We start from the raw sequence: 25,580 nt of genomic DNA on the forward strand, positions 1-25,580 counted from the left end.
GATTCAGGTGAATTTATAATGGGGAACAAAGAAATGGCGGAGCAGTTAAACAAATACTTTGGTTCTGTTTTCACGTTGGAAGACTCAAATAACCTCCCGGAAATACTAGTGGACTGAGGGTCAAGTGAGAAGGAGGAACTGAAGGATATTCTTATAAAGCGGGAAATTGTGTTAGGGAAATTGATGTGATTGAAGGCCAATAAATCCCCGGGGCCTGATCAGCTGCATTCCAGAGTACTTAAGGAAGTGGCCCTAGAAATAGTGGATGCATTGGTGATCATTTTCCAACAGTCTATCGACTCTGGATCAGTTCCTATGGACTGGAGGGTAGCTAATGTAACACCACTGTTTAAAAAAGGAGGGAGAGAGAAAACGGGTAATTATAGACCGGTTAGCCTGACATCAGTAATGGGGAAAATGTTGGAATCAATTATTAAAGATGAAATAGCAGTGCATTTGGAAAGCAGTGACAGGATCGGTCCAAGTCAGCATGGATTTCTGAAAGGGAAATCTTCTAGAATTTTTAGAGGATGTAACCAGTTGAGTGGACAAGGGAGAACCAGTGGATGTGGTGTATTTGGACTTTCAAAAGGCTTTTGACAAGGTCCCACACAAGAGATTGGTGTGCAAAATCAAAGTGCATGGTATTGGGGGTAATGTACTGACGTGGATAGAGAACTGGTTGGCAGACAGGAAGCAGAGAGTCGGGATAGACAGGTCCTTTTCAGAATGGCAGGCAGTGACTAGTGGAGTGCCGCAGAGCTCAGTGCTGGGAACCCAGCTATTTACAATGTACATTAACGATTTAGATGAAGGAATTGAGTGTAATATCTCCAAGTTTACAGACTTGGACAGGTTAGGTGAGTGGGCCAATGCATGGCAGATGCAGTATAATGTGGATAAATGTGAGGTTAACCACTTTGGGGCAAAAACACGAAGGCAGAATATTATCTGAATGGCGGCAGATTAGGAAAGGGGGAGGTTCAACGAGACCTGGGTGTCATGGTACATCAATCATTGAAAGTTGGCATGCAGGCACAGCAGGCGGTGAAGAAGGCAAATGGCATGTTGGCCTTCATAGCTAGGGGATTTGAGTATAGGAGCAGGGAGGTCTTACTGCATTTCTACTGGGCCTTGGTGTTCAGTTTTGGTCTCCTAATCTGAGGAAGAATGTACTTGCTATTGAGGGAGTGCAGTGAAGGTTCACCAGACTGATTCCCGGGATGGCGGGACTGACATATGAGGAGAGACTGGATCAACTGGGCCTTTATACACTGGAGTTTAGAAGGATGAGAGGGGATCTCATAGAAACATATAAAATTCTGACAGGTTAGATACAGAAAGAATGTTCCTGATGTTGGAGAAGTCCAGAACCAGGGGACATAGTCTAAGGATAAGGGGTAAGCCATTTAGGACTGAGATGAGGAGAAACTTCTTCACTCAGAGTTGTTAACCTATGGAATTCCCTACGGCAGAGAGTTGTTGATGCCAGTTCATTGGATATATTCAAGAGGGAGTCAGATATCGCCCTTACGGCTAAAGAGATCAAGGGTTATGGAGAGAAAGCAGGAAAGGGGTACTGAGGGAATGATCAGCCATGATCTTATTGAATGGCGGTGCAGGCTCGAAGTGCCGAATGGCCTACTCCTGCACCTATTTTCTATGTTTCTATATTTCGAGGGACTGCCTATGATGATTACTTTCACGATTCTATATTATAATATCAGTTGAGGGATAAATATTGGCCAGGACACCGGGGCGAACTCTCTTGCTCTTCTTTGAAATAGTGCGATGGGACTTTGTATGTCAATGAAAAGAAAAAAGTCCGTTCCTCTTTAGATGCTGTCTCTCTCTCTCTCTCTCTCTCTCTGCCTCATTTTCCATCCTTAAATCTGAAGTACCATTCATCATGCAGGTAGTCGCTTTATTACCAGGTGACTGATGAGTGGGTTGGCAACTTGGGCCTTGGTTAAAGAGTGCTTGCACTCTGTGTATTATGCTTTATACTGTGCCTTGAGGGAACAAAAGCCCTCTGCTTCACAGCCTTGTAGGCTTGGGAAATTGCCAGGTTGGGAATTGAGTGGGCAGATTGGCGTCCTGCCACTGTGCAGCGTGGGTTAATGCTCTAGCACATGGTACCACTAGGGGAGGTGGGGGGGGGGGGGGGGGCTGTCATTTCATTAGTCGCTTATTTTCTCTCTCCATTGTTAGCTTGCATCTCCCTCTGAAATTTTTTTTTTTGCTGATATGACAAGTAGCAGATCTGCTGACAGCGACCAAGAGATACCTGCGAACAACCTTCCATTAGCACTTCATTTAAAAAAAAAATGTTTTTCTCCTTTCCGCTGCGAACTGTCTCTCGCTCCCCCCCCCCCCCGTTTCTGATTTCTCTCGCCTCCGAGTCAGAAGGTCATGACTTCCAGTTCACTCCAGAGAGTTGAGCACAAAATCTAGACTGACGTTCACAGTGCAGTGCTGAGGGAGTGCCGCACTGTCTGAGGTGCCGTCTTTCGGATGAGACATTAAACCGAGGCCCCGTCTGCGCTCTCAGGTGGACGTAAAAGTTGCCATGGCACTATTTCAAAGAAGAGCAGGGGAGTTATCCCAGGTGTCTTGGGGGCCAATATTTCTCCATCAATCAACATCACGAAAAGCAGATTATCTGGTCATTATCACATTGCTGTTTCCGGGAGCTTGCTGTGCGCAAATTGGCTGCTGCGTTTCCTACATGACAGCAGTGACTACACTTCAAAAGTATTTCATTGGCTGTAAAATGCTTTGGGACATCCAATGGTCGTGAGAGGTGCTATATAAATGCAAGCTTTTCCGTTCTCAATTTTGGTCCTTTGAATGGCTGCCCTGATGGTTCACGTGTATAATCAGAGTCTCCAAGCTATACACACAAGTTAGGTCTCCAGTGACCTACAACTGGATACAATGCCCCAGGGATAGGGAGGAGAGAATCAGCCAGGATTTTTATTGACCAGATCACAACATATTTATAGATGAGGATAAATATTGGCCAGGACACCGGGGATAACTCCTCTGCTCTTCTTCGAAATAGAGCCACGGACTCTCTTACGTCCACCTGAGAGAGCAGACGGGGCCTCGGTTTAACGGCACCTCCGACAGTGCAGCACTCCCTCAGTACAGGTTGAACCGCCCTTATCCAGAACGCACTTATCCGGAACCACCCCTCGTCCAGAACCATTCCCGTCCGCTCCGACATGAAAGTCCTTCCTCGCTGCCGACTCCCGCAATCGCTGACCTGACCCCATGATCCACCGAGCCCCCACCCCCCCCCCCCCCAATGATCTCTCTGCCGCACTCCCTGCCCCAAGCCAGCCAGCCCAGATATCCCCTTGCTCAGTACCTGTACCACCCAATTTTAACGTGACCACCCCTCGTCCAGAAAAATCCTTTATCCAGAACAGGCCAGGCCCCGAGGGTTCCAGATAATGGAGGCTCAACCTGCACTGCACTGGAGTGTCAGCCTAGATTTTTGTGCTCAAGTTCCTGGAGTGGGACTTGAACCCACATCAGGGACGGGTGGGGAACGTGAGAGTGACTCAAGGGAAGCTTTTCCTTTGTAATGGGAGATAAAGTCGGGATGTTTGGTTAAGACTTGGATCAACCTGGTTTTCTTCCCGATCCTGCAGGAACTGCAAAGATGAAGCTGTGGATTTAACGGTGATCCAGACCATGGAAATCCTGTGGACGCTGTATGGGGAGCTGAAGAAAAAATGTGTAAGTTGGAACTTCCTGCCTTGAAAATCTCATTGCAGTTACACTGGTGGCTAAATGCAGGTAACCACTATCTGGAATGGCGGTCTGGAGCTGATGTCTGATCCCCTGCCGGTGTTCCAGGACTTGCTATACCAGGAAATTGTTAAACTGCAAAATGATAGAATGAGTGCCGAGGGTGAGCAGAGGAGGATCCTGTTGCCTGCACGGTTGTATATTGTCCAATTTATATCTCCCCTCTCCTCCTGAAAGCTTTGGCTCATGGCGCTATTGTTCCGGCAGAGTCCAGTGCCTTGGACAATGAACGCTGATAGGCTATTCAACTGTAGAAGTTATCACCGTCGAGCTTTACCCTGTGTTGCCGCTGCCCAGTTATTAACTTTATTGACCGTAGCATGATGGATATCTTTGCATGATTACAAGGCTGTTCTCTAATTGAGGGGCTCTGGCAGGGGAAGGTTCTTTGGGGGGGGAGGAGCGGGGGGGATTATGTACAATAAACTTTATAGGCTAAAAGGACACGGGGAACATTTCACAATGAAAACCGTGCGTAGTCTGCGCACGGCCTTTCCACAGTCAGCAGTTCTTTGCCTCACTTTCTTTCTCGGTTCAATTACAGAATCACAGCGGGTTTGTTGCTGCCCTCCTGAAGAACTTTGAACAAGCGAAGGTGAGAGACCAGTGAAGGAGCCAATTGAGACCTAACCATTCAGCCAGCTGGAGCTGCAAAAGCGTGTGGGACGCCCCTGACTGGGCGTCGGCAGCGTTTCCCCCAAACTGACTGAGCGGTCATCCCAGGGCATTAATAGGAAAATAAGAAATAGGGAGAAGGAGTAGGCCATACGGCCCTACGAACCTGCTCCGCCATTCAATATCATGGCTGATCATCGACCTCAACACTTTCCCGCCCGATCTCCATATCCCTTGATTCCCAGAGACTCCATTTTGTGCACCAAAGTTATTGGTCCGTCGGTTGACAGCAACCAGGAGAAATGAGGAAGGACGAAACCAAAAGTGTTTGCAGATGCTGTCTTTACTGTGGTAAATCGAGGGCCCAGGGGCAGCACGGGCCCAGCCCACACTGCGATATGTGTGTGCACACTAGGTCCGTGCAGCATAGCAGGTCTCCAGTTGTCCTGGTTAACCCTTGCCACTGGATAAAGCCTAGCTCTGTCAAGCCCGTGTGGTGGCTGGTGTGCAACGGCCACCCCACGTTAAAACAATCCACGCACAGGCATCTTCCACCCACTCAATTGGAGTTCAGGACTGGAATATCGGGTCCTCCATTGAAACATCTGTGAACCCATGTGGTAGCAAGTCATCCTCGTTCGAGGGACTGCCTATGATGATAATAGATCACGAAGAGGATGAGTCCAGCCTTTGCGGGCGGCTCATCCTGATTCGAGGTTCCTTTGCAAGTGATTTTATTTTCTCCTTTGACCTCGTCTCCCCTACGTCTAGATTCCCTTGCTGGGGTAACGTTCCATAGGGAGTGATCACCCTCTGGTACCTTGCACAAATGGTCATTATTCACCTCAACAGTGAGTACTGGTGTAAGATTCTCTGTCAGGCACCTTGACTTATTAATTAATAGGTTTGAGAATCTAGTGTTAGCAATTTCAATACTTCATTCATTAGAATATTACAGGACAGGAGGCCATTTGGCCCATCGTGCCTGTGCCAACTCTTTGAAAGACTGATCCAATGAGTGCCACTCGCCTGCTCTTTCCCCGTAGCCCTGCAAATTTTTCCTTTTTGAAGTATTTAATCTATTTCCTTTTGAAAGTTACTATTGACTCTGCTTCCACCGCCCTTTCAGGCAGTGCGTTCCAGATCGTAACAAGTCGCCGCGTAAAAATAAGTACTTAAAGAAAACACTCTTAATCTCACCCCTGGTTCTTTTGCCTTTTATCTTGGGTTTGTCCTCTGGTTATCAACCAGAGAACAGAAATCTAGGCTGACACTCAAGTGCAGTGCTGAGGGAGCGCTGCACTGCCGTCTTTTGGATGAGACGTTAAACCTGCTCTCTCAGGAGGACGTAAAAGATCCCATGGCCACTATTTCAAAGAAGAGCAGGGGAGTTATCCCCGGTGTCCTGGACAATATTTATCCCTCAATCAACATCACTAAAACAGATTATCTGGTCGTTATCACATTACTGCGTGTGGGAGCTTGCTGTGCGCAAATTGGCTGCCGCGTTTCCTATATTACAACAGTGCCTACACTTCAAAAAAAAAGTACTTAATTGTCTGTAAAGCGCTTTGGGATGTCTAGGGTCGAGAAAGGTGCTGTATAAAATGCAAGCCTTTCCTTTTTTTTCTTTTCTGATCTGTGATTTTATAAGGACACATTCCCTGGTATCTAGCTGCATTCAGTTGCTTTCCATCAGTAATGTTCGCAATATCCCTGAACTAACTTGCCTACTATTAATTATGTAATTTATTGTAACATTAGTGTAAACATCAATGTCATTATCTATTCCATTACTCATGCTGTCTTAAATTTATATTGTGGTTAATAACAGACAAAACCCTGTTCTTCCTCCTCATTTCATGAAAAAATTTAGTGAGCCGACGACAGGAATGTCTGACCAATGTTGTCTTGACAACCTGTCTTCAGTGAAGTGCCTATCTTTCTAACTCAAGTTAACTCCACATTCCCATAGTGCATATTATATCAGCCATTTCATGACAATCTATGTCAGCCATTTTATGTTAAATATGTCTAAAACCTACAGTTGACAGACTATTTGACTGGCGAGCGCATTTTTTTTGCCAATTTTACCCCCTTAAAAATGTCGATGTTTTTAGTGGTATTTTTTCCGAAAAATGACGGAAAAAAGCCATCACAAACCAGCCGGATTGATCATCCATTGGTTACTCACAGACTCGCTTCCATCTGGAAAACGCTAAGGAGTAATAACCATGAGTGTTTTTTTTTTAACCTTTCCTATACCCAAGCTGCAATTGTACCATGGTTTCCATGGTGGTGACATTAACCTTTGAGGGAACATAAGAACGTAAGAAATACAAGTCGGAGTAGACCACTTGGCCCCCCGAGCCTGCTCCGCCATTTAATAAGATCATGGCTGATCTGATCATGGACTCAGCTCCACTTCCCTGCCCGCTCCCCATAACCCTTTACTCCCTTATCGCTCAAGTGATCATTCCTAACAAAGGGGGATTTACACTTTCTTCTTGTGTCTTCTCTCTAGGATGACTCTGAACTGAAAGAGATCATCTCTTCTACAAAGCCTTTAATAAATCAAATTCCGATTGACAACATAGCCCCTCATTGGACAGACCTCCAGAGGAACACTGCCCTCTCAATACTGCTGGCACACTGTAAGTTTCCTTCTCAATGAGACCGCAAGTAATGACTTTTTTTTTAAAGTGTCCTTTTGGATACCCTTTTGTGGTGTTTGCCCCAATTCATTTTAATTATTCTGTCAGCTGTGACTCAGTGGGCAGCACACTCGCATTCTGAGTCAGAAGGTTGTGGGTTCAAGTCCCACTCCAGAGACTTGAGCACAAAAATCTAGGCTGACACTCCCCGTGCAGTGCTGAGGGAGCGCTGCAATGCCGGAGGTGCCATCTTTCGAATGAGATGTTAAACCGTCTGCTCTTTTGCGAGGGTGTAAAAGATCACATGGCTCTATTTAAAAGAAGAGCAGGGGAGTTATCCCCAGTGACCTGACCAATATTTATCCCTCAATCGACATAACAAAAAGCAGATTCTCTGGTCATTATCACATTTCTGTTTGTGGGAGCTTGCTGTGCGCAAATTGGCTGTCGTGGTTCCTACACTACAACAGTGACTACACTTCAAAAGTAGTTCATTGGCTGTAAAGCGCTTTGGGACGTCCTGAGGTCATGAAAGGCGCGATATAAATACAAGTCTTATTCTGTCATTTACATCAGCAAAACCTACCTTTTTCGGGGTTGCTGGGAGGCAATATTTTGTGATATAGTGTATGAGTAATTTGAGACATGACTTGTGGTAAGTGTAGAGTGCTTGGGAAGCAAGTCTTCCTCGATTCCGAGGGACTGCCTATGATGATGATGATGATGAGTGCTTGGGAGCAACAGGTGTATTTGCACCTGTGGTTCCCAAATCTTTCCACCACTGGGGTTTTCTTTGTCTCATGCCTGGGTCTGTTGTAGACTAATTGACAGAGTTTGACTGCGGGCATTAGTCAACAACTCCATTATCGTTGAATCATGCGACTACCGGGATGGTAGAAGGTGAACTAGCTGGACTTTGGACTTTTTTTTTGTTTAGCAATTCCTATGTTCCTGAAGTGTAAGATAAAAACAAAGCCCGGATGAAATATAGACACCCTCGAGGCAAGAAAAAACAATGGAGCCATGAGTATTGCTGCATGTCATTGAGAAAGGCTGGGTGTTGGAGGGAGAGTGTACTGTCCATTGAGGGAGGCTGGGTGTTGGAGGGAGAGTGTACTGTCCATTGAGGGAGGCTGGGTGTTGGAGAGAGGGTGTACTGTTCATTGAGGGAGGCTGGGTGTTGGAGAGAGGTAGTACTGTTCATTGAGGGAGGCTGGGTGTTGGAGGGAGAGTGTACTGTTCATTGAGGGAGGCTGGGTGTTGGAGGGAGAGTGTACTGTCCATTGAGGGAGGCTGGATGTTGGAGAGAGGGTGTACTGTTCATTGAGGGAGGCTGGGTGTTGGAGAGAGGTAGTACTGTTCATTGAGGGAGGCTGGGTGTTGGAGGGAGAGTGTACTTTCCATTGAGGGAGGCTGGGTGTTGGAGGGAGAGTGTACTGTCCATTGAAGGAGGCTGGTTGTTGGAGTGAGGGTGTAATGTTCATTGAGGGAGGCTGGGTGTTGGAGGGAGAGTGTACTGTGCATTGAGGGAGACTGGGTGTTGGGGGGAGAGTGTACTGTGCATTGAGGGAGGCTGGGTATTGGAGGGACGGTGTACTGTGCATTGAGGGAGGCTGGGTGTTGGGGGGAGAGTGTACTGTGCATTGAGGGAGGAACCTGTCCATGAGGGAGGCTGGGTGTTGGAGGGAGGGTGTACTGTGCATTGAGGGAGGCTGGGTTTTGGAGGGAGGAATCTGTCCATTGAGGGAGGCTGGGTGTTGGAGGGAGAGGAACCTATGCATAGCGAGAGGTTGGGTATTGGAGGGAGAGTGTACTGTGCATTGAGGGAGGCTGGGTATTGGAGAGAGGGCGAAATGTCCATTGAGGGAGGCTGGGTGTTGGAGGGAGAGTGTACTGTGCATTGAGGGAGGCTGGGTATTGGAGTGAGGGTGAAATGTCCATTGAGGGTGGTTGAGTGTTGGAGGGACAGCGAAATGTCCATTGAGGATAGCCGGTCTTGTGAATCTGGCCCAGAACAGCCCTCCCTCCTGTCTGTAGACTGAACAGCTGGGTGGGAAAGAACGTGACTGATCAATGTTGCAGCAATAACGCAAAACCAATAATGCACTGCAACAAACCTGCTTGTTGGACCAGTCACATGTACCTTCGTTTCCTCGGCAACATTCACTAAACTGGCAGTGTTTCCTCGCTGAGCTAATGGGTAGCTTTCGTTCAGTAACACAGCTCCGAGTCTTTTGTAAAATTACCTGTGGGGTTTATTCCTGTTATTTTTAAAATAATTTTATTATGGCCGATGACTGATGGTGGGCATAGTGCCATGGGTATGTTGCCAAAATGGCATTGCTTCATGTGTAAGTCTAGACAATGGGGGAGAAATTGGCCAGCCTTGGGCACGTTTTTTCGGCAATATTCTGCCTTTTTTGCCGGTAGAAGGTACTCGCCTAAATTGGCCAAAGTTAATGGCTGGCGGTTTTGAAATATCGTCGAAAAGTGGATCAATGATGTGCAACGCCCAAAAAAAGGCGATCGCTTAAAATTTGCCGTTCGGCGAACCCGTACTCGGGGTGAGAAAACACCGCCCGAGGAAAGCCAATGTTGAAGCCCCAGAAACATCAGTGAGGTATGAAGACCTACAAAAAAGATAAGTTGAAGTTTTTATTTTTTATTTTTTTTCAGCGATTCATTAGTTAAGTGTATATTGAATGTTTTCTGATTTAAAATTAAAAAAATTTTTTTTAACAATTTAGTTTTTGTTTTCTCTCCGCTCCCAGGGCCTGTATTTTTGGCGGTGATTCCCCACGGGCTAAAGTTTGCAAGGACCATAGTTTCCACCGCTAATCCTCGTGCAACGCTGATTTTTACCATCGGGCGCATTTTGTTTTGCCAATTTTACCCCCTTAAAAAATGGCGACATTTTTAGTGGTATTTTTTCCAAAAAAATGACGGGAAAAAAACGATATTGCCCAAAACGGAATTTCTAGCCCACAATGAGTGTTGGCCGGCTCTTCAACCATGGGAGATATGTTCCTATTTCTCTACCCCAGAGAGCTGCGGATGCTCAGTTGTTGAGTATATTCAGGAGTGCGGTCGTTAGATTTCTGGGCACTAAGGGAATCGAGGGATATGGGGATAGAGTGGAGGGAGGTGGAGTTGAGCTAGAAGATCAGCAAGGATCTTATTGAATGGCGGAGCAGGCTCGAGGAGCCGAATGGCCGATTCCTGCTACTATCTCCTATCCAAGCTAAGCACAGCCCTGTCCCCCACACGTACACTTTCCAAGCAGGGGTCACTGGAGAGCAATAAGGATGGGAGACCTGGGTGCTGAGGCCAGTTGTATAACATCCATAACTCGGTCCTGACTGGGAGCAGTTAGCTCAACACAAGCCGAAGATTGAACTGAGGTAATCTCTGGTCTGTATGGTTCCAGTATCTTGCAGAAATGACTGATTAGTGCATTTACCAACCACAGGACAGCAATTTATTTATTTCCTTTAACAACCAAAGGAGAAACGGCCACAGTTTACAAGCTCGCTATTCGGGGAACATGGTGCTCTTTTTCATTTACTCCATTCACAGCCACGGTGTTTTGTTGCTGGCAGTCATGCCTTGCTGTTTCCTCCGTTCAGTTGCAGATTATATAAAGAAGTTTGCTGCCGAGGGGGATTCTGTGCTCAGTGACTTCGAAAGAAATTGTGAATCAAATGACCAGGTAAGTACCTTTTTGTTTTCATTGAGTGGCACACACACACACACACACACAAGACTGTACTTTCACATGTATATTGTAGATGTGTACATTCACTGTCTTGCACTGGTCACCAGAGTCTGGAAGACCCACCAGAGTATGGGCTCAATTTTCCCCAAGCCCGTTTTTTTTGCATATTGCCAGAGTTACGCCCATTTTTCTAGGCCAGAAATACGGCAAAAATATTTGTCCAAAGTTTCCCCGCTGTGTTTTTCAAATTTGGCGCCGTGCAGCGTGTCCAGTTGCCTCGGAGGGGTCGGGTGGAGCCTGCTGTCTGCGCCGAAAAAACGATGCTGCACCTTCTGCGCGTGCGCAAGAAAAAATAGGAAGTTTTTGACGTGATCCCAATGGGCGCACATGCGCAGCACAGCTCCGGGTCTGCAATCGGCTATTTTTAAAGAGCCACTTGCGTGTGTGAGAATGTTGAGTGCTGTGCGAGAGCTGCAATAGAAGATGCAAGGACCACGAGTTTCTTGTAGGATGAAGTGGAGGCACTAGTTACTGTGAGTGAGGCCAGATGGCACGAGCTGGACACCAGCAGAGGTCACATAAAAGTTCCACCCAAAGAAATGAAGAAACGCTGGAACCAACTTGCAGAAGATTACTGTGCAATGGTGACCACCCCGAGGTCTGGAGGCCAGTGCAAAAAGAAGTAGCAGGACCTTGGTCAAGTAGTTAGTGTAAGTAATATTTTCATTTATTCAATGGAATTGCAATTGTAAATGTGACCAGCTGTATATGTCACACCCAGCGGAAAGACACCCTCTCTAAAAAGTTGCATTTTCATCTTTGCAGAGGAAGGTGGCACATAACAAAAGGGAAAGAACTCGAACAGGAGGAGGCCCGGCAAATCTGCACCCACTGACACCTTTGGAAGACAGGGTCGCTGCTTTGATGGGTCCTGCCGGGAGAAAAGCAACCACCACTGCACAAGCTGGGCCCACACTCGAGGGAGAGGGTAAGTCCTGTAAATTCCACAGTCTGGCTTTGCTAAGTGTTAAGTACTGCCCGGGCTAGCCATGCTTCGGTTCATGGGGATGTCTCCATCAGCTACGCTTCGGTTGATGCAATGTGCTATCATTTATCATGGTTCTTCACACCTGCCTGCGCGGTGTGTGCCTACTCATGCCACCCACCCAGCCCCCTCCTCTGCTGCTAACCATTTGTCTGTGTTCTGTTATATTTTGCAGAACTTGAGGCAGAAAAAGATTCAGAGGAGAACATCTTCCAATCCCGCCCTCCAGACCAAGAGCACGGGGGGGAGGGGAGGGGATGGAGATGGAGGAAGCCCCCACCATTTTACTGACTTTGGTGCAGGTGCCGCCCATTGAGGTGCCAGCCCCTCGCGTCACTAGTGGTTTGAGTGTTGGTGGGGACATTGGTGGTGAGTATTGTGCGCAGTTTTGGTCTCCTAATCTGAGGAAGGACATGCTTGCTATTGAGGGAGCGCAGCGAAGGTTCACCAGACTGATTCCCAGGATGGCAGGACTGACATATGAAGAAAGACTGGATCGACTAGGCTTATATTCACTGGAATTTAGAAGAATGAGAGGGGATCTAAAAGAAACATATAAAATTCTGACGGGATTGGACAGGTTAGATACAGGAAGAATGTTCCCGATGTTGGAGAAGTCCAGAACCAGGGGTCACACACGAGGGATAAGGGGTAAGGCATTTAGGACCGAGATGAGGAGAAACTTCTTCACCCAGAGAATTGTGAACCTGTGGAATTCTCTACCACAGAAAGTTGTTGAGGCCAGTTCGTTAGATATATTCAAAAGGGAGTTAGATGTGACCCTTACAGCTAAAGGTATCAAGGGGTATGGAGGGAAAGCAGAAATGGGGTGCTGAAGTTGCATGATCAGCCATGATCTTATTGACTGGTGGTGCAGGCTCAAAGGGCCGAATGGCCTACTCCACCTATTTTCTATGTTTCTATTCCATGGTTTCCTATCATCTGAGGCTGCGGGTTCTAGTGGTGTGGTGCAGCGAGCACACCCAGGGCCCCACCTTCCGAGGCTCCTCCGTAGCTCCATGATGCAGAAGGCTCGCAAAAGGTATGGCATTGTCAGTATTGCCCCCATGGTTAAATTTTACCTTTGCAAGAAGCTCAAAACGGCAGGAAGACAGGCAAGACAAGTTCTTTGTTGTCTCTCTCCAAGGTCTGCGTGGACCACACCCTGCAGTCTTGTGACTGCCCCTCCCCGGGCTCAGTCTTCCAATCCCCACCTCGCCGCACCCCCACCCCCCCACCCAGGCTTGTTTTGCAGCCGGGCCCCTGTGTCTGGGAGCGGGGCCGATTCTGCCGGCCGATATTCCGACCATCCAGCCCTGTTTGAAGATGTTTGGTGGTGGCGTGAGTTTTAAAAATAAAATTACAATTTCAGAATTCCATGAAACTTCCATGTACTCCGTTGGAAGGTTAAAAAAAATGTCATCTTTATTATGGATGTTTAAAGTGTTCTTGACTCCCTCCAAAAACTTTGATGAAAAACATTGCTCAATGTGCTCTGCTTTCTGTTAACTCAGCAGAAGGTTTTTCGGGAGTGGCCAGATACGCCGACCTAGCAGAACATTTTTTGGGTCAAACTGTGAAAAATCATCAAAGCTGGCACAGACATGATGTCAAAAAAACCTAACATTAAAAAATCGCAACTAACTCAGTTATACCGCCGCAGATTCCTGGGGGGGAACCGTTGATTTAAATACCTACGCCACAAAAAATGGTGCGCACCAAAAAAACGACGCAAATGACCCAGGAAAATTGAGCCCCTATATATTGCATGGTTTCGGGTGGGGGGGAGAGTATATATTGTGATACACAACAATTGCAATTGTGTGGAACTGGCTCAGTGGATCAGAGGGTCCTTACCTGTCTGTCATCGTTCATATGACCCTACTGTAGTGTATGCACCGGTGGAGCTGTTGAGGGCAGTCCCGTGCAATAAGTTTTTAAGTCGGTTCACGGACTCCCAGGCCTCCTGTAATTCTGTGGTCTAGAGGAGTCCGTGTTCCATGTTTTTGTTGAATGTGTGAGGTTACAGCCCCTCTTCCAATATTTGAAGGGGCTGCTCCTCAAATTCTGGTTGCACTTCAGTCCCACACTCCTGATCTTTGGGCAACCTGTGCAGAGGGGAGCGGGCAGGTCGGAAGGCCTTACTTTGAATTGCTCCTGGGCATGGCCAAGGGGGCCATCAGCTGGTCCAGGCAGCGGGCGGTCGACAGGATCATTCAGCCCGACTGCCCGCCCCTCTCCCGCGGTTACATTCGAGCCAGGGTGTCCCTGGAGATGGAGCACGCGGTGTCCACCGGTACGCTCGCGGCCTTCCGTGAGAGGTGGGCGCCGGAGGGACTGGAGTGCATCATCGCCCCTGGCAACCAACTTTTAATTTGATTTAAATTTACCGTCAAAAGTTTAATTTGTTTAATGTGTCGGTTTTAGTGCCCCCCTTTAATCAGGGGGCACTCGATTTATGGTTATCAACTAAAATAGTTGTAGAGCTGTTGAGTTGTGAGTGGTTTAACCAGTTACGTGATTTGCTGGAGTTCTTTGAAGATGTAACGAGCAGGGTGGATAAGAGGGAATCAGTGGATGTGGTGTATTTGGATTTCCAAAAGGCATTCGATAAGGTGCCACATAAAAGGTTACTGCACAAGATAAAAGATCACTGGGTTGGGAGTAATATATGAGCATGGATAGAGGATTGGCTAACTAACAGAAAACAGAGAGTCAGGATAAATGGATCATTTTGCGGTTGGCAAACAGTAACTAGTGGGGTTCCACAGGGATCGGTGCTGGGGCTTCAACTATTTGCATTCTATATTAACGACTTGGATGAAGGGACTGAGTGTAATGTAGCCAAGTTTACTGATGATACAAAGATGGGTGGGAAAACAAATTGTGAGGAGGACACACAAAATCTGCAAAGGGATATAGACAGGCTAAGTGAGTGGGCAAATATTTGGCAGATGGAGTATAATGTGGGAAAATGTGAGGTTATCCACTTTGGCAGAAAAAATAGAAAAGCAAGTTATAATTTAAATGGAGAAAAATTGCAAAGTGCTGCAGTACAGAGGGACCTGGGAGTCCTAAGCACAAAGTTAGTATGCAGGTACAGCAAATAATCAGGAAGGCAAATGGAATGTTGGCCTTTATTGCAAGGGGGAGAGAGTATAAAAGCAGAGAAGTCCTGCTACAACTGCCCAGGGTATTGGTGAGGTCACACCTAGAGTACTGCGTACAGTTTTGGTTTCCGTATTTAAGGAAGGATATACTTGCACTGAAGGCTGTTCAGAGAAGGTTCACTAGGCTAATTCTGGAGATGAGAGGTTTGACTTATGAGGAAAGGTTGAGTAGGTTGGGCCTATACTCATTGGAGTTAAGAAGAATGAGAGGTGATCTTATCGAAACATGTAAGATACTGAGGGGACTCGACAAGGTGGATGCAGAGAGGATATTTCCACTCATAGGGGAAACTAAAACTAGGGGACATAGCTTCAGAATTTAAAACTGAGATGAGAAATTTCTTCTCTCGGAGGGTTGTAAATCTATGGAATTCTCTGCCCCAGAGAGCGAGCTGTGGAGGCTGGGTCATTGAATATATTTAAGATGGAGACAGACAGATTTTTGAACAATAAGGGAGTTGAGGGTTATGGGGAGCGGGCAGAGAAGTGGAGTTGAGACCATGATCAGATCAGCCACGATCTTATTAAATGGCGGAGCAGGCTCGAGGGGCCAAATGACCCACTCCTGCTCCTATTTCTTATGTTCTTATGTTCAGAAGACTCAATAAAACCCCAGCCAGTTGGGTTCAGGGGATCCACGATGAGGCAGGTGGTTGTGAGCCTGGTGGATGATCTGGTAATGTGTAGTGTGATTGTTAAACCTTTGCTAATAAACCAACTAATTCTTCATGGCGATGTGTTGCTGTGACTTCTTAAGCAAAGAAACTATGAAGGAATACATTACAGACCAGAGGATCTTTACCTGTCTGTCATCGTTTGTATGAATCCGCTTTCATCCCACCCATCATCTTATTCAACTTTTTCTGATCGCAATTCCTGATCTTTTGCCTCCACTACCTTTTGCAGAAGTGTGTCGATTCTTTCTGTGTGTAGAACTTCCTTGTGTTACTTGGACAGTTTGCCTATTGCTCGTTGTGTAAAGCTCCACGCACTCAGGCGAGGTAGCCTGTTGGCAGGGCAGCAGTCATTCATTGCCAGATGCCTAAAAATATTTTTGAGTCAATAAAATTTCGGCTTCAGGCAAGACTTAGTGACATTCATCCTGAATGTGAAAAGCTGAGCAACAGGTTGGAAGAGAAGCATCAGATGTCCTCTCTTATGGTTCAAGAGCACTCTCCAAAGCTCTGCCTGCCCGTCGAGTGTGCTTTTAGCCGCTTGTTTGCATCATGCAGCGAGTGAGTCAGTGTTAATGGGACTCTGCTGAATAACTTCCTGATGTTTATCTGCGTACTCACATTTTGTTTCCGTAGAATGATACAGCAAAGAAGCAGGTCGTTCGGCCCATCGAACCTGTACCGACTCTTTGGTAGAGCTATTCTAATTAATCCCACTCCCCTGCTCTTTCCCCATAGCCCTGTAAATGTTTTCCCTTTAAGTATTTACCTGTTTGAATGTCACTATTGAATCTGCTTCCACCAGTGCATTCCAGATCACAACAACTCGCTGTGTAAAGAAATGTTTTTTTTCTCTGGCCTATTCTTTGCAGGGGAACCTTACTCCTTTGTGGATTGCTGTGGGATCCACCTTCTAAGAGTACCCCCATCCACAGTCACCTTCCAGTATATATTTCCCCCACCAACTATCTGCTCTTATTCCTCCTCTCCTGAAGGTGGCGACAGTTCCGGAGGAGACGATTGTCTCCAGTAACCCTATCCAAGTCCAAGGGTCTGGTGGTCACATTGTTCATATTATGGGAAGATTATGAGTGTAGGATGCCATAACCAATTATTTTCAATGTTCCAGTCTTTATACACTGAATATTCCCACGACTTTGAAGGTCTTGCTTTCAGTGTTTAATTAAAAGTTTAATTTCTTCAGACGAGATGTTAAACCGAGGCCCCGTCTACTCTCTCAAGTGGACGTAAGAGATCCCATGGCACTATTTTGAAGAAGAGCAGGGGAGTTATCCCCTGTGTCCTGGCCAATATTTATCCCTCAATCAACATCACTAAAACAGATTATCTGGTCATTATCACATTGCTGTTAGTGGTAGCTTGCTGTGCGCAAATTGGCTGCCGCGTTTCCCCATTACAACAGTGATCACACGCCAAAAGTACTTCATTGGCTGTAAAACGCTTTGAGACGTCAGGTGATCGTGAAAGGTGCTAAATAAATCCAAGTCTTTCTTTCCTCTTTCAAGTGGCCATTTTTCACCCGTGTGCCTGGACAGTGAATGTCAGTGGTCTGCTCAATATCATAGAATTACATCGAATATACAGCATAGAAAAAGCTCAGTCGGCCCAACCAGGCCATGCTGGAGTTTATGCTCCAATCGAGCCTCCTCCTGTCATTCCTCACCTAACTCTATCAGCATAACCTTCTACTCCCTTCTCCCTCATGGCCTTATCTAGCTTCCTTTGCTCATCTGGCATTGACACACATGCACTTCCAGATCAGGAGCAGGAACTGTAGTTAATTTCCCCATTTCCCCCCCCCCCCCCCCCCAAATACTTTTTCTACTTCCCCTCTTCTCCACCCCCCCCCCCCAGCCCTGGAACATTGAGATCAATTGCAATGTGCACACTGCCGCATTAGCTGATCTCCGTTCCCGGCACAGGCCAGGTACTGAGGCTCTGTGGCCTGTACAGCTCGGTTCCACACCTGGCCACTGAGCCATCAGGGACCAGCCAGGTATATTTAAAAGGCGCAAACTCTGCCTGAAGGGGTGTGCGACAGTTTAGATTGGAGGGTTTATCATTACCATTATCTTGTCTGTTTTGTTAATAGAAGATTGAGCACCTTCAGAGCAAAGGCGAAGGTGAAGTGAATATAAGTGAATTCAAAGCTGCCATCCTCACCTACAGCAAGGCAGTCGAAACAAGGTACTGTTCACCACTCCCACTTTGGCTACAAGAGTATTTTATTATTAAGTTTCCTTTCCTGAAGCTGCTAATTTCAGACACTTGTGACCCCTGGTAGCTCACTCAAATGGCACTTCTTCATGACTGAGCCTGTTAGGTATGGAAGAACTCCACAAGACTGAGTACCGTGAGCTAAAACTGATGTGACCTTAGTCTCTTTAATACAACTCCAGAGTGCCTAAGCTGCATGGCAGACAACCTTTTATACTACCTTGCATGAGGTGTGCAGGTGACCCTTGGGCCTCCAACAGTTGCGCCCTCTGGTGGCAAGTCTTACACAGTTACAATGTTTACATACATAACAGAGCCGAGACACTGAGTACCAGCAGAGTGTTCACTCCTTCGGCCTAACATCTACCCGTGCACACAGTAAAATGGGTCGCTGACTACTGATCAGAAACACTGAAACCCGGCTGCCTGTGCCCTAACTCGCACCAAGTCCTGCTCACCCATTCATAGGCGGTCTCTCAAACGAGGATAACTTGCTTCTACGAGAGTTCACAGATGTTTCAATGAAGGACCCGATGTTCCAGTCCTGAACTCCAGTTGAGAGAAGATGCCTGTGCGTGGATTTTTTTAACGTCTGGTGACCGTTGCACACCAGCCATCACACGGGCTTGACAGAGGTAGGCCTTTATCCAGTGGCAAGGGTTAACCAGGACAACTGGAGACGTGCTGTGCTGCACGGACCTAGTGCGCGCACATATCGCAGTGTGGGTTGGCCTGTGCTATCCCTGGGCCCTTGGCTCTTCTGGGCCCCATACCCTCATTCGCTGCACCTCCGCCTCGATGTTTCAGGGCCCGGCGCGCGCACACCCTCTGCAGCCTTGACATCCTATTTGTCCCTCGGCATATAAATGCTTGTTGCTATTGGTGTAAATATTCTGATTGGCTCAACTTCAGCTGTGGTAATGTTTCCACATTCTAATGACCCTTTGTGTGTAAATGCACCCTAGCTATATTTGCTCCATCCATTTGTGTAAACAATTTCACTCGCAAAATAAGGACTAAGTGAACCAAGAGTGCAAGCATGCCGAGGTTTTGTTAAGTGAACAATCACCCATCACCCATTACCCCTGTGCTCACTGGCCTACATTGGCGCCCAGTTAAACAAGGCCTCAATTTTAAAATTCTCAGCCTGGTTTTCAAATCGTTCTACGGCCTTGCCACCTCCCTATCTCTATAATCTCCTTCAGCCCCACAGCCCTCTGAGATCTCTGCGCTGCTCTAATTCTGCCCTCCTGAGCATCCCTGATTATCATCGCTCTGCCGTGAGTGGCCGTGCCTTCAGCTGCCAAGGCCCTAAGCTCTGGAATTCCCTCCCTAAACCTCTCCGTCTCTCTCTACCTCCTTCGGGTGAACACGGCCTGATTTTTTTTTCGTTCTGCTTCTTTCCCTCGCTCATTTGGACCACTCGGGCCAAGAGCAGCACGCAGGCAATCGGCCAGGGCCGTGCTCAGCTCACTCGGCAGTTACCGGGTATATTTGTCCCAGAGCTGAGCTCTCTTGCCTTGCACTGCAGAGGTGGTTCTTTTCCCAGAGAATAGTAACCTCTGGAACAAGCCACCGTTTCACCTGGTGAATGCAGACTTGCCGAATTCCTTCAGGCGAAAACTGGATGTGTTTCTGGCTGGGACGGAGATCACCTCTTACAGAAGGTAGGTACTGCAGGGAGTTTAAGGGCCACAGTGATCTCCTGGACTAGTTTCGATCGCCTAGATGAGTCGGAGAGGAATGTCCCAGATATTTTTTTTCCCAAATTGGCCTGGGTTTTTAATATTTGTTTGCCTCTCCCAGGAGATCACATGGTCTCGGGTGGGGTGGAGTGTGTATGTTGTGATACACACAGTATCGCAAGTGTGTGTGGGACAGGCTCAATGGGCCAGAGGGTCTTTACCTGTCCGTCACTGTTCGTATGTTCGCATCCTCCCAGGATGTTTTGCCAAAGTGAGGAGTTCATTCCTGGCCACGATTCAGTTCGTATGGACGATGTAAAGGTGGTGATTCTCACATATGGCAGGGCAGGGTGGGAAGTACAAAATATTATAATCAGAAAGTTCAATTACTTCACCTGGCTGTACTGAGAAGAGCGATATTATTGAATGGAATAAGAGTTACATTAGAACCTTCATTGTCCACCATCCTGAATTTACGGCAGAATTTTCTCATCCCTCAGCGCACAGGGACATTGATACGTGTACTGTGTGAATATCCCTCCCCTCGAGTATTGCCGTACTGTACGTATAAAGCCATGATTTAAGGGCTCGAAAAGCCTACTGATTTCCATTATTTACCAGGGGCCCCTCCTTCTGTTCTGTGATAATGGACGTTGTCCTGCAATGTATTACCAGTCACTGGAATGCTTCAATTCCCCTTCTTTCCTTTTACAGCCCTTATAATCATCACCTGTATTGTCGAAGAGCCTACTGTTACCTGCAGTTGAATGATCACAGGTGAGTCCTGGTCGTGAACACTTTCCTTGTAACAAGTGGGACATTTTTATGCTTCAACAACCATTTGCATTTATATAGTGCCTTTAACATAGTAAAACATCCCAAGGCGCTTCACAGGAGCATTATAAAACAAAATTTAACACCGAGCTACACAAGAAGATATTAGGGCAGATGAAGGTAGGCTTTAAGGAGCATCTTAAAGGAGGTAGAGAGGTGGAGGAGTTTAGGGAGGGAGTTCCAGAGCTTGGTAGCTGAAGGCACGGCCACCAATGGTGGATTAATTATAATCAGGGATGCTTGAGGACAGATTTAGAGGAGCGCAGATATCTCGGAGGGTTGTGGGGCTGGAGGAGATTACAGAGATAGGGAGGGGCGAGGCCACGGAGGGATTTGAAAACACGGATGAGAATTTTGAAATCGAGGCGTTGCTTAACTGGGAGCCAATGTAGGTCAGCGAGCACAGGGGTGATGGGTGAGCGGGACTTGGTGCGAGTTAGGACATGGGCAGCCGAGTTTTGGATCAGCTCAAGTTTACATAGGGTAGAACATGGGAGGCCGGTCAGGAGTGTGTTGGAATATTCAAGTCTGGAGGTAACAAAGGCATGGATGAGGGTTTCAGCAGCAGATGAGGCAGAGATGGGAGTCGAGCGATGTTCCGGAGGTGGAAATACATTTTGAAAAATCTCCCATGATTGTATTCCATGATAAGGAGATTTGTCTTTTGAAACTCGATGTTTTGGGCGATGGGTTGTCCATATGGGAGTTTAAGTGGGATGTTGATTTGGGGGAATCTTGTAGAAGTTGCTTTGATCCTTTGGTGGCTATTGCACGTATGACCGTTACTGAAAACTGAAGGGACTTGTACCTGGGAGGAAGAGCAGAGGGAAATGTGGGGTACTGGCTGTGAGCAAGCTGTTCCAGTTTACTAGCACTGACTGGCTATACATTCATTTTTTTTTAATTAAAAAATGTAACCGAATCATGCAATTAAACCAGGCACGCTGCTTGCCTTTATTTACAGTCAGTGCTGTGGGGGAGGGTGGGCGTGAGACTCTGCATTCAGTAATGATGCTTTATACATTGCTCCAATAGCATTCTAGTCCTGCCCATTTGCGATGAATGGGTCTTATGAAGCCAATGGCAAAGCCAAAATAAAATAGCTGGATTTGTGGGGGCCAGTAGTCTATTACCCACCCCTCCCTGCTCTTCCCAACCCTCCGCCTTAAGAAATACGGTATATTTACGTTGATGTTCTATCTCAGGACCAGTGCTGACACAATAAGAGCAATGTCAAAGGAGCTTCTGATAGTCACACAGCATCGTGCATCATTCTCATCAAATGGCCAGAATCGACAGGTTGCACAGACAGAGTCAGAAGGTCGTGGGTTCAAGCCCCACTCCAGTGACCTGCACATAATCCAGGCTGACACTCCCAGTGCAGTACTGAGGGAGCGCTGCACTGTCGGAGGGGCAGCACTGAGGGAGCGCCGCACTGTCGGAGGGGCAGCACTGAGGGAGCCTCCGCTGCACTGTCGTAGGGGCAGCATTGAGGGAGCGCTGCACTGAGGGAGCGCTGCAGTCGGAGGGGCAGTACTGAGGGAGCGCCGCACTGTCGGAGGGGCAGCACTGAGGGAGCGCTGCACTGTCGGAGGGGCAGCACTGAGGGAGCGCTGCACTGTCGGAGGGGCAGCACTGAGGGAGCGCTGCACTGAGGGAGCGCTGCACTGTCGGAGGGGCAGCACTGAGGGAGCGCCGCACTGTCGGAGGGGCAGCACTGAGGGAGCGCCGCACTGTCGGGGGGGCAGTACTGAGGGAGCGCCGCACTGTCGGAGGGGCAGCACTGAGGGAGCGCCGCACTGTCGGAGGGGCAGCACTGAGGGAGCGCCGCACTGTCGGAGGGGCAGCACTGAGGGAGCGCTGCACTGTCGGAGGGGCAGCACTGAGGGAGCGCTGCACTGTAGGAGGGGCAGCACTGAGGGAGCGCTGCACTGTCGGAGGGGCAGCACTGAGGGAGCGCTGCACTGTCGGAGGGGCAGCACTGAGGGAGCGCTGCACTGTCGGAGGGGCAGCACTGAGGGAGCGCTGCACTGTCGGAAGGGCAGCACTGAGGGAGCGCTGCACTGTCGGAGGGGCAGCACTGAGGGAGCGCTGCACTGTCGGAGGGGCAGCACTGAGGGAGCGCTGCACTGTCGGAGGGGCAGCACTGAGGGAGCGCTGCACTGTCGGAGGGGCAGCACTGAGGGAGCGCTGCACTGTCGGAGGGGCAGCACTGAGGGAGCGCTGCACTGTCGGAGGTGCCGTCTTCCAGATGAGATTTTAAACCGAGCCCCTGTCCACGCTCTCGGGTGGGTGTGAAAAAATCCCATGGCACTATTTCAAAGAAGAGCAGGGAAGTTCTCCCCGGTGTCCTGACCAATATTTAACCCTCAACCAACATCACTAAAACAGATTATCTGGCCATTTTCTGATTGTTGTTTGTGGGAGCTTGCTGTGCATAATTCAGATGTTGCGTTTCCCACATTACAACAGTGACTACACTCCAAAAGTACTTCATTGGCTGTAAAGCTCCTTGGGTCGTCTTGAGATCATGAAAGGCACAAATAAATGCAAGGCTTTCTTTGATAACAGTTGGATCAATAAAAAAAACACTTACATGTGTCCTTTAGAAAGTGTGAGATGCTAGAAACAGGTTCACAGTTTCATCGGAGTTTTTGTGTGAATCTCTCGCGGAATTGTCTTTTGAAGTGAAGCGCTTGATTTGTTACATAAGGATAATTTATTTTTCTCCTTTCAGAATGGCTATACTAGACAGTATTAGAGCAGCAGTTCTAAAACCAGATTATTTTAAGGTAGGTGACTTCCTTTTAGTTGATTCTTTTTTTCCCCAAAAACGTGCTTGTTCGCCAAAGAGAAGCTTTATTTTAAACCTGTGTAATTTTTGCCATCTTGTTAGTCCTGTGTTTACAAAAGAACATAAGAAATAGGAGCAGGAGTAGGCCATACGGCCCCTCGAGCCTGCTCTGCCATTTAATACGATCATGGCTGATCCTATCATGGACTCAGGTCCACTTACCCGCCTGCTCCCCATAACCCTTTATTCCCTTATCGGTTAAGAAACTGTTTATCTTTATCTTAAATTTATTCAATGACCCAGCTTCCACAGCTCTCTGAGGCAGAGAATTCCACAGATTTACAACCTCTCAGAGAAGAAATTCCTCCTCATCTCAGTTTTAAATGGGCGGCCCCTTATTCTAAGATTATGCCCCCTAGGTCTAGTCTCCACCATCAGTGGAAACATCCTCTCTGCATCCACCTTGTCCAGCCCCCTCATAATCTTATACGTTTTGATAAGATCACCTCTCATTCTTCTGAATTCCAGTGAGTAGAGGCCCAACCTACTCAATCTTTCCTCATAAGTCAACCCCCTCATCCCCGGAATCAACCGAGTGAACCTTCTCTGATATGCCTCCAAAGCACGTATATCCTTTCGTAAATATGGAAAGCAAAACTGCACGCAGTATTCCAGGTGTGGCCTCACCAATACCCTGTATAGCTGTAGCAAGACTTCCCTGCTTTTATACTCCATCCCCTTTGCTTGGACCCCGCTCCTAAGAAATGGACACAGTAGTGAGGAAGAGTAGAGGGGATTGTGGAACACTGGTTGCGGACGAAATGTCCCATTTCCCCAATGCATTGCATTGATTCTTTTAGAAATTGTAACCGGTCGCAACAAAAAGAGAATTGGATACATCTGGTCACTTAACAGGAATCTTCTATTAACCCCTTGCTCAGTTCTGACGAGCTTGTGTGTTCAACGCCCCTGTTCATATAGTAAAGGGACCTCCTAGTGCTTGTTACAGAAAATTATGAATTATTTATAGATAACATTTGACACAAGGTGGAACATTTATGTTGACTCTTGGTTACAATCGAACTTTCTGCGCACGCACTTTTTATTGGATGGTTTATGTTTACGGTCACTAGAATTCTCTTTTCATGGACAATTGCCAAACGAGACACCAACAGAATAACGTTATGCGACTGAATCCTGTCGCCTTAAGGCAGTGGCCCTGATTATATTTTGTACAGCTGAAGTGCAAACTATTGGTTGGATGTTGGTTTTAGCCCCCCTCCCCCAGTCGCCTGATGTCCTGTTCTGTTCTCTCCACCCCCCCAGGGCCATTATTTCTGTGCCAAGGGTCTCCTGTCAGCAGGCTACCCAGAATATGCTATAATAGTGAACAGGAGAGGCACCGATCTCTGTCAGGCGGGAGGAAGTGACGTCACCGTGCTGCAGGAACAGCGCAGTGAAATTCAAGTGGAAATGAAGAAAAAAGGTAATGAAATATTTATCCGCGTTTGCTCGCAAAACCTTTTCTACGATTCTATGGGGCACATTGGGGTGGGATTAAAGTAGATACTGAGTAGATATTCCCTTCTATAACAACAACTTGCATTTATAAACCGCCTTTAACGTAGTGAAAAGTCCCAAGGCACTTCACAGGAGTACAGGTTGAAACTCCCTTATCCAGAACTCCCTTATCCGGAACCATTCCCGGCCACCGGGTGGCGCATGCGCAGAACTCCGACATGAACAAATTGAAGTCCTTCCTCGCTGCCGACTCCCGCAATTGCTGGCCTGACCCCGCAATCCACCTTGCCCGCCTCCCCCCCCCCCCCCCCCACGATCTCTCTGCCGCACTCCCAGCCCCAAGCCAGCAGCCCCGATATCCCCTTGCTCAGTACCTGCACCATCCAATTTAACCCCTCGTCCGGAACAGGCCAGGGACTGAGGGTTCCGGATCAGGGAGGTTCAACCTGTATTATGAGATGAAAGATTTGACACCGAGCCGCATAAGTAGAAATTTGCGCAGGTGAAGGAGATAGTTTTTAAGGAGCATCTTGAAGGAAGAAAGAGAGGTGGAGAGGTTTAGGCAGGAAGTTCCAGAGCTTGGGGCCTTGGCAACAAAAGGCACGGCCACCAGTAGTTGAGCGATTATAATCAGGGATGCTCAAGAGGGCAGAATTAGAGGAGTGCAGACATCTGCGGGGGGGTGGGGGGGGGTTGTGGGGCTGGAGGAGATTACAGAGATAGGGAGGGGCGAGATCAAGGAGGGATTTGAAAATAAGGATGAGAATTTTGAAATCGATAACTGTGAAGACCGGAGATCTATTTTTCGAGCACGTG

The 25,580-nt window shown here is 47.6% G+C and overlaps 1 protein-coding gene across 4 annotated transcripts in view; it reads left to right on the forward strand.

Moving 5' to 3' along the window:
• LOC139276451 (E3 ubiquitin-protein ligase DZIP3-like) overlaps nucleotides 1-25,580 on the forward strand; it is a 108,232-nt gene that overhangs the window by 16,293 nt on the left and 66,359 nt on the right. For 3 of the 4 annotated variants that reach the window (XM_070894457.1, XM_070894458.1, XM_070894459.1), the window contains exons 4-11: nucleotides 3,660-3,747; nucleotides 4,364-4,414; nucleotides 6,959-7,088; nucleotides 10,715-10,797; nucleotides 17,806-17,900; nucleotides 20,330-20,392; nucleotides 23,187-23,241; nucleotides 24,570-24,729. In XM_070894457.1, the coding sequence (XP_070750558.1) occupies nucleotides 3,660-3,747; nucleotides 4,364-4,414; nucleotides 6,959-7,088; nucleotides 10,715-10,797; nucleotides 17,806-17,900; nucleotides 20,330-20,392; nucleotides 23,187-23,241; nucleotides 24,570-24,729 (725 nt within the window). Of the gene's footprint in view, nucleotides 1-3,659; nucleotides 3,748-4,363; nucleotides 4,415-6,958; nucleotides 7,089-10,714; nucleotides 10,798-17,805; nucleotides 17,901-20,329; nucleotides 20,393-23,186; nucleotides 23,242-24,569; nucleotides 24,730-25,580 lie in introns of those variants that run through there. The other variant, XM_070894460.1, reaches the window with a different exon arrangement.

Source organism: Pristiophorus japonicus, chromosome 11, assembly GCF_044704955.1.
Source record: "Pristiophorus japonicus isolate sPriJap1 chromosome 11, sPriJap1.hap1, whole genome shotgun sequence".
NCBI lineage: Eukaryota > Metazoa > Chordata > Chondrichthyes > Pristiophoridae > Pristiophorus > Pristiophorus japonicus.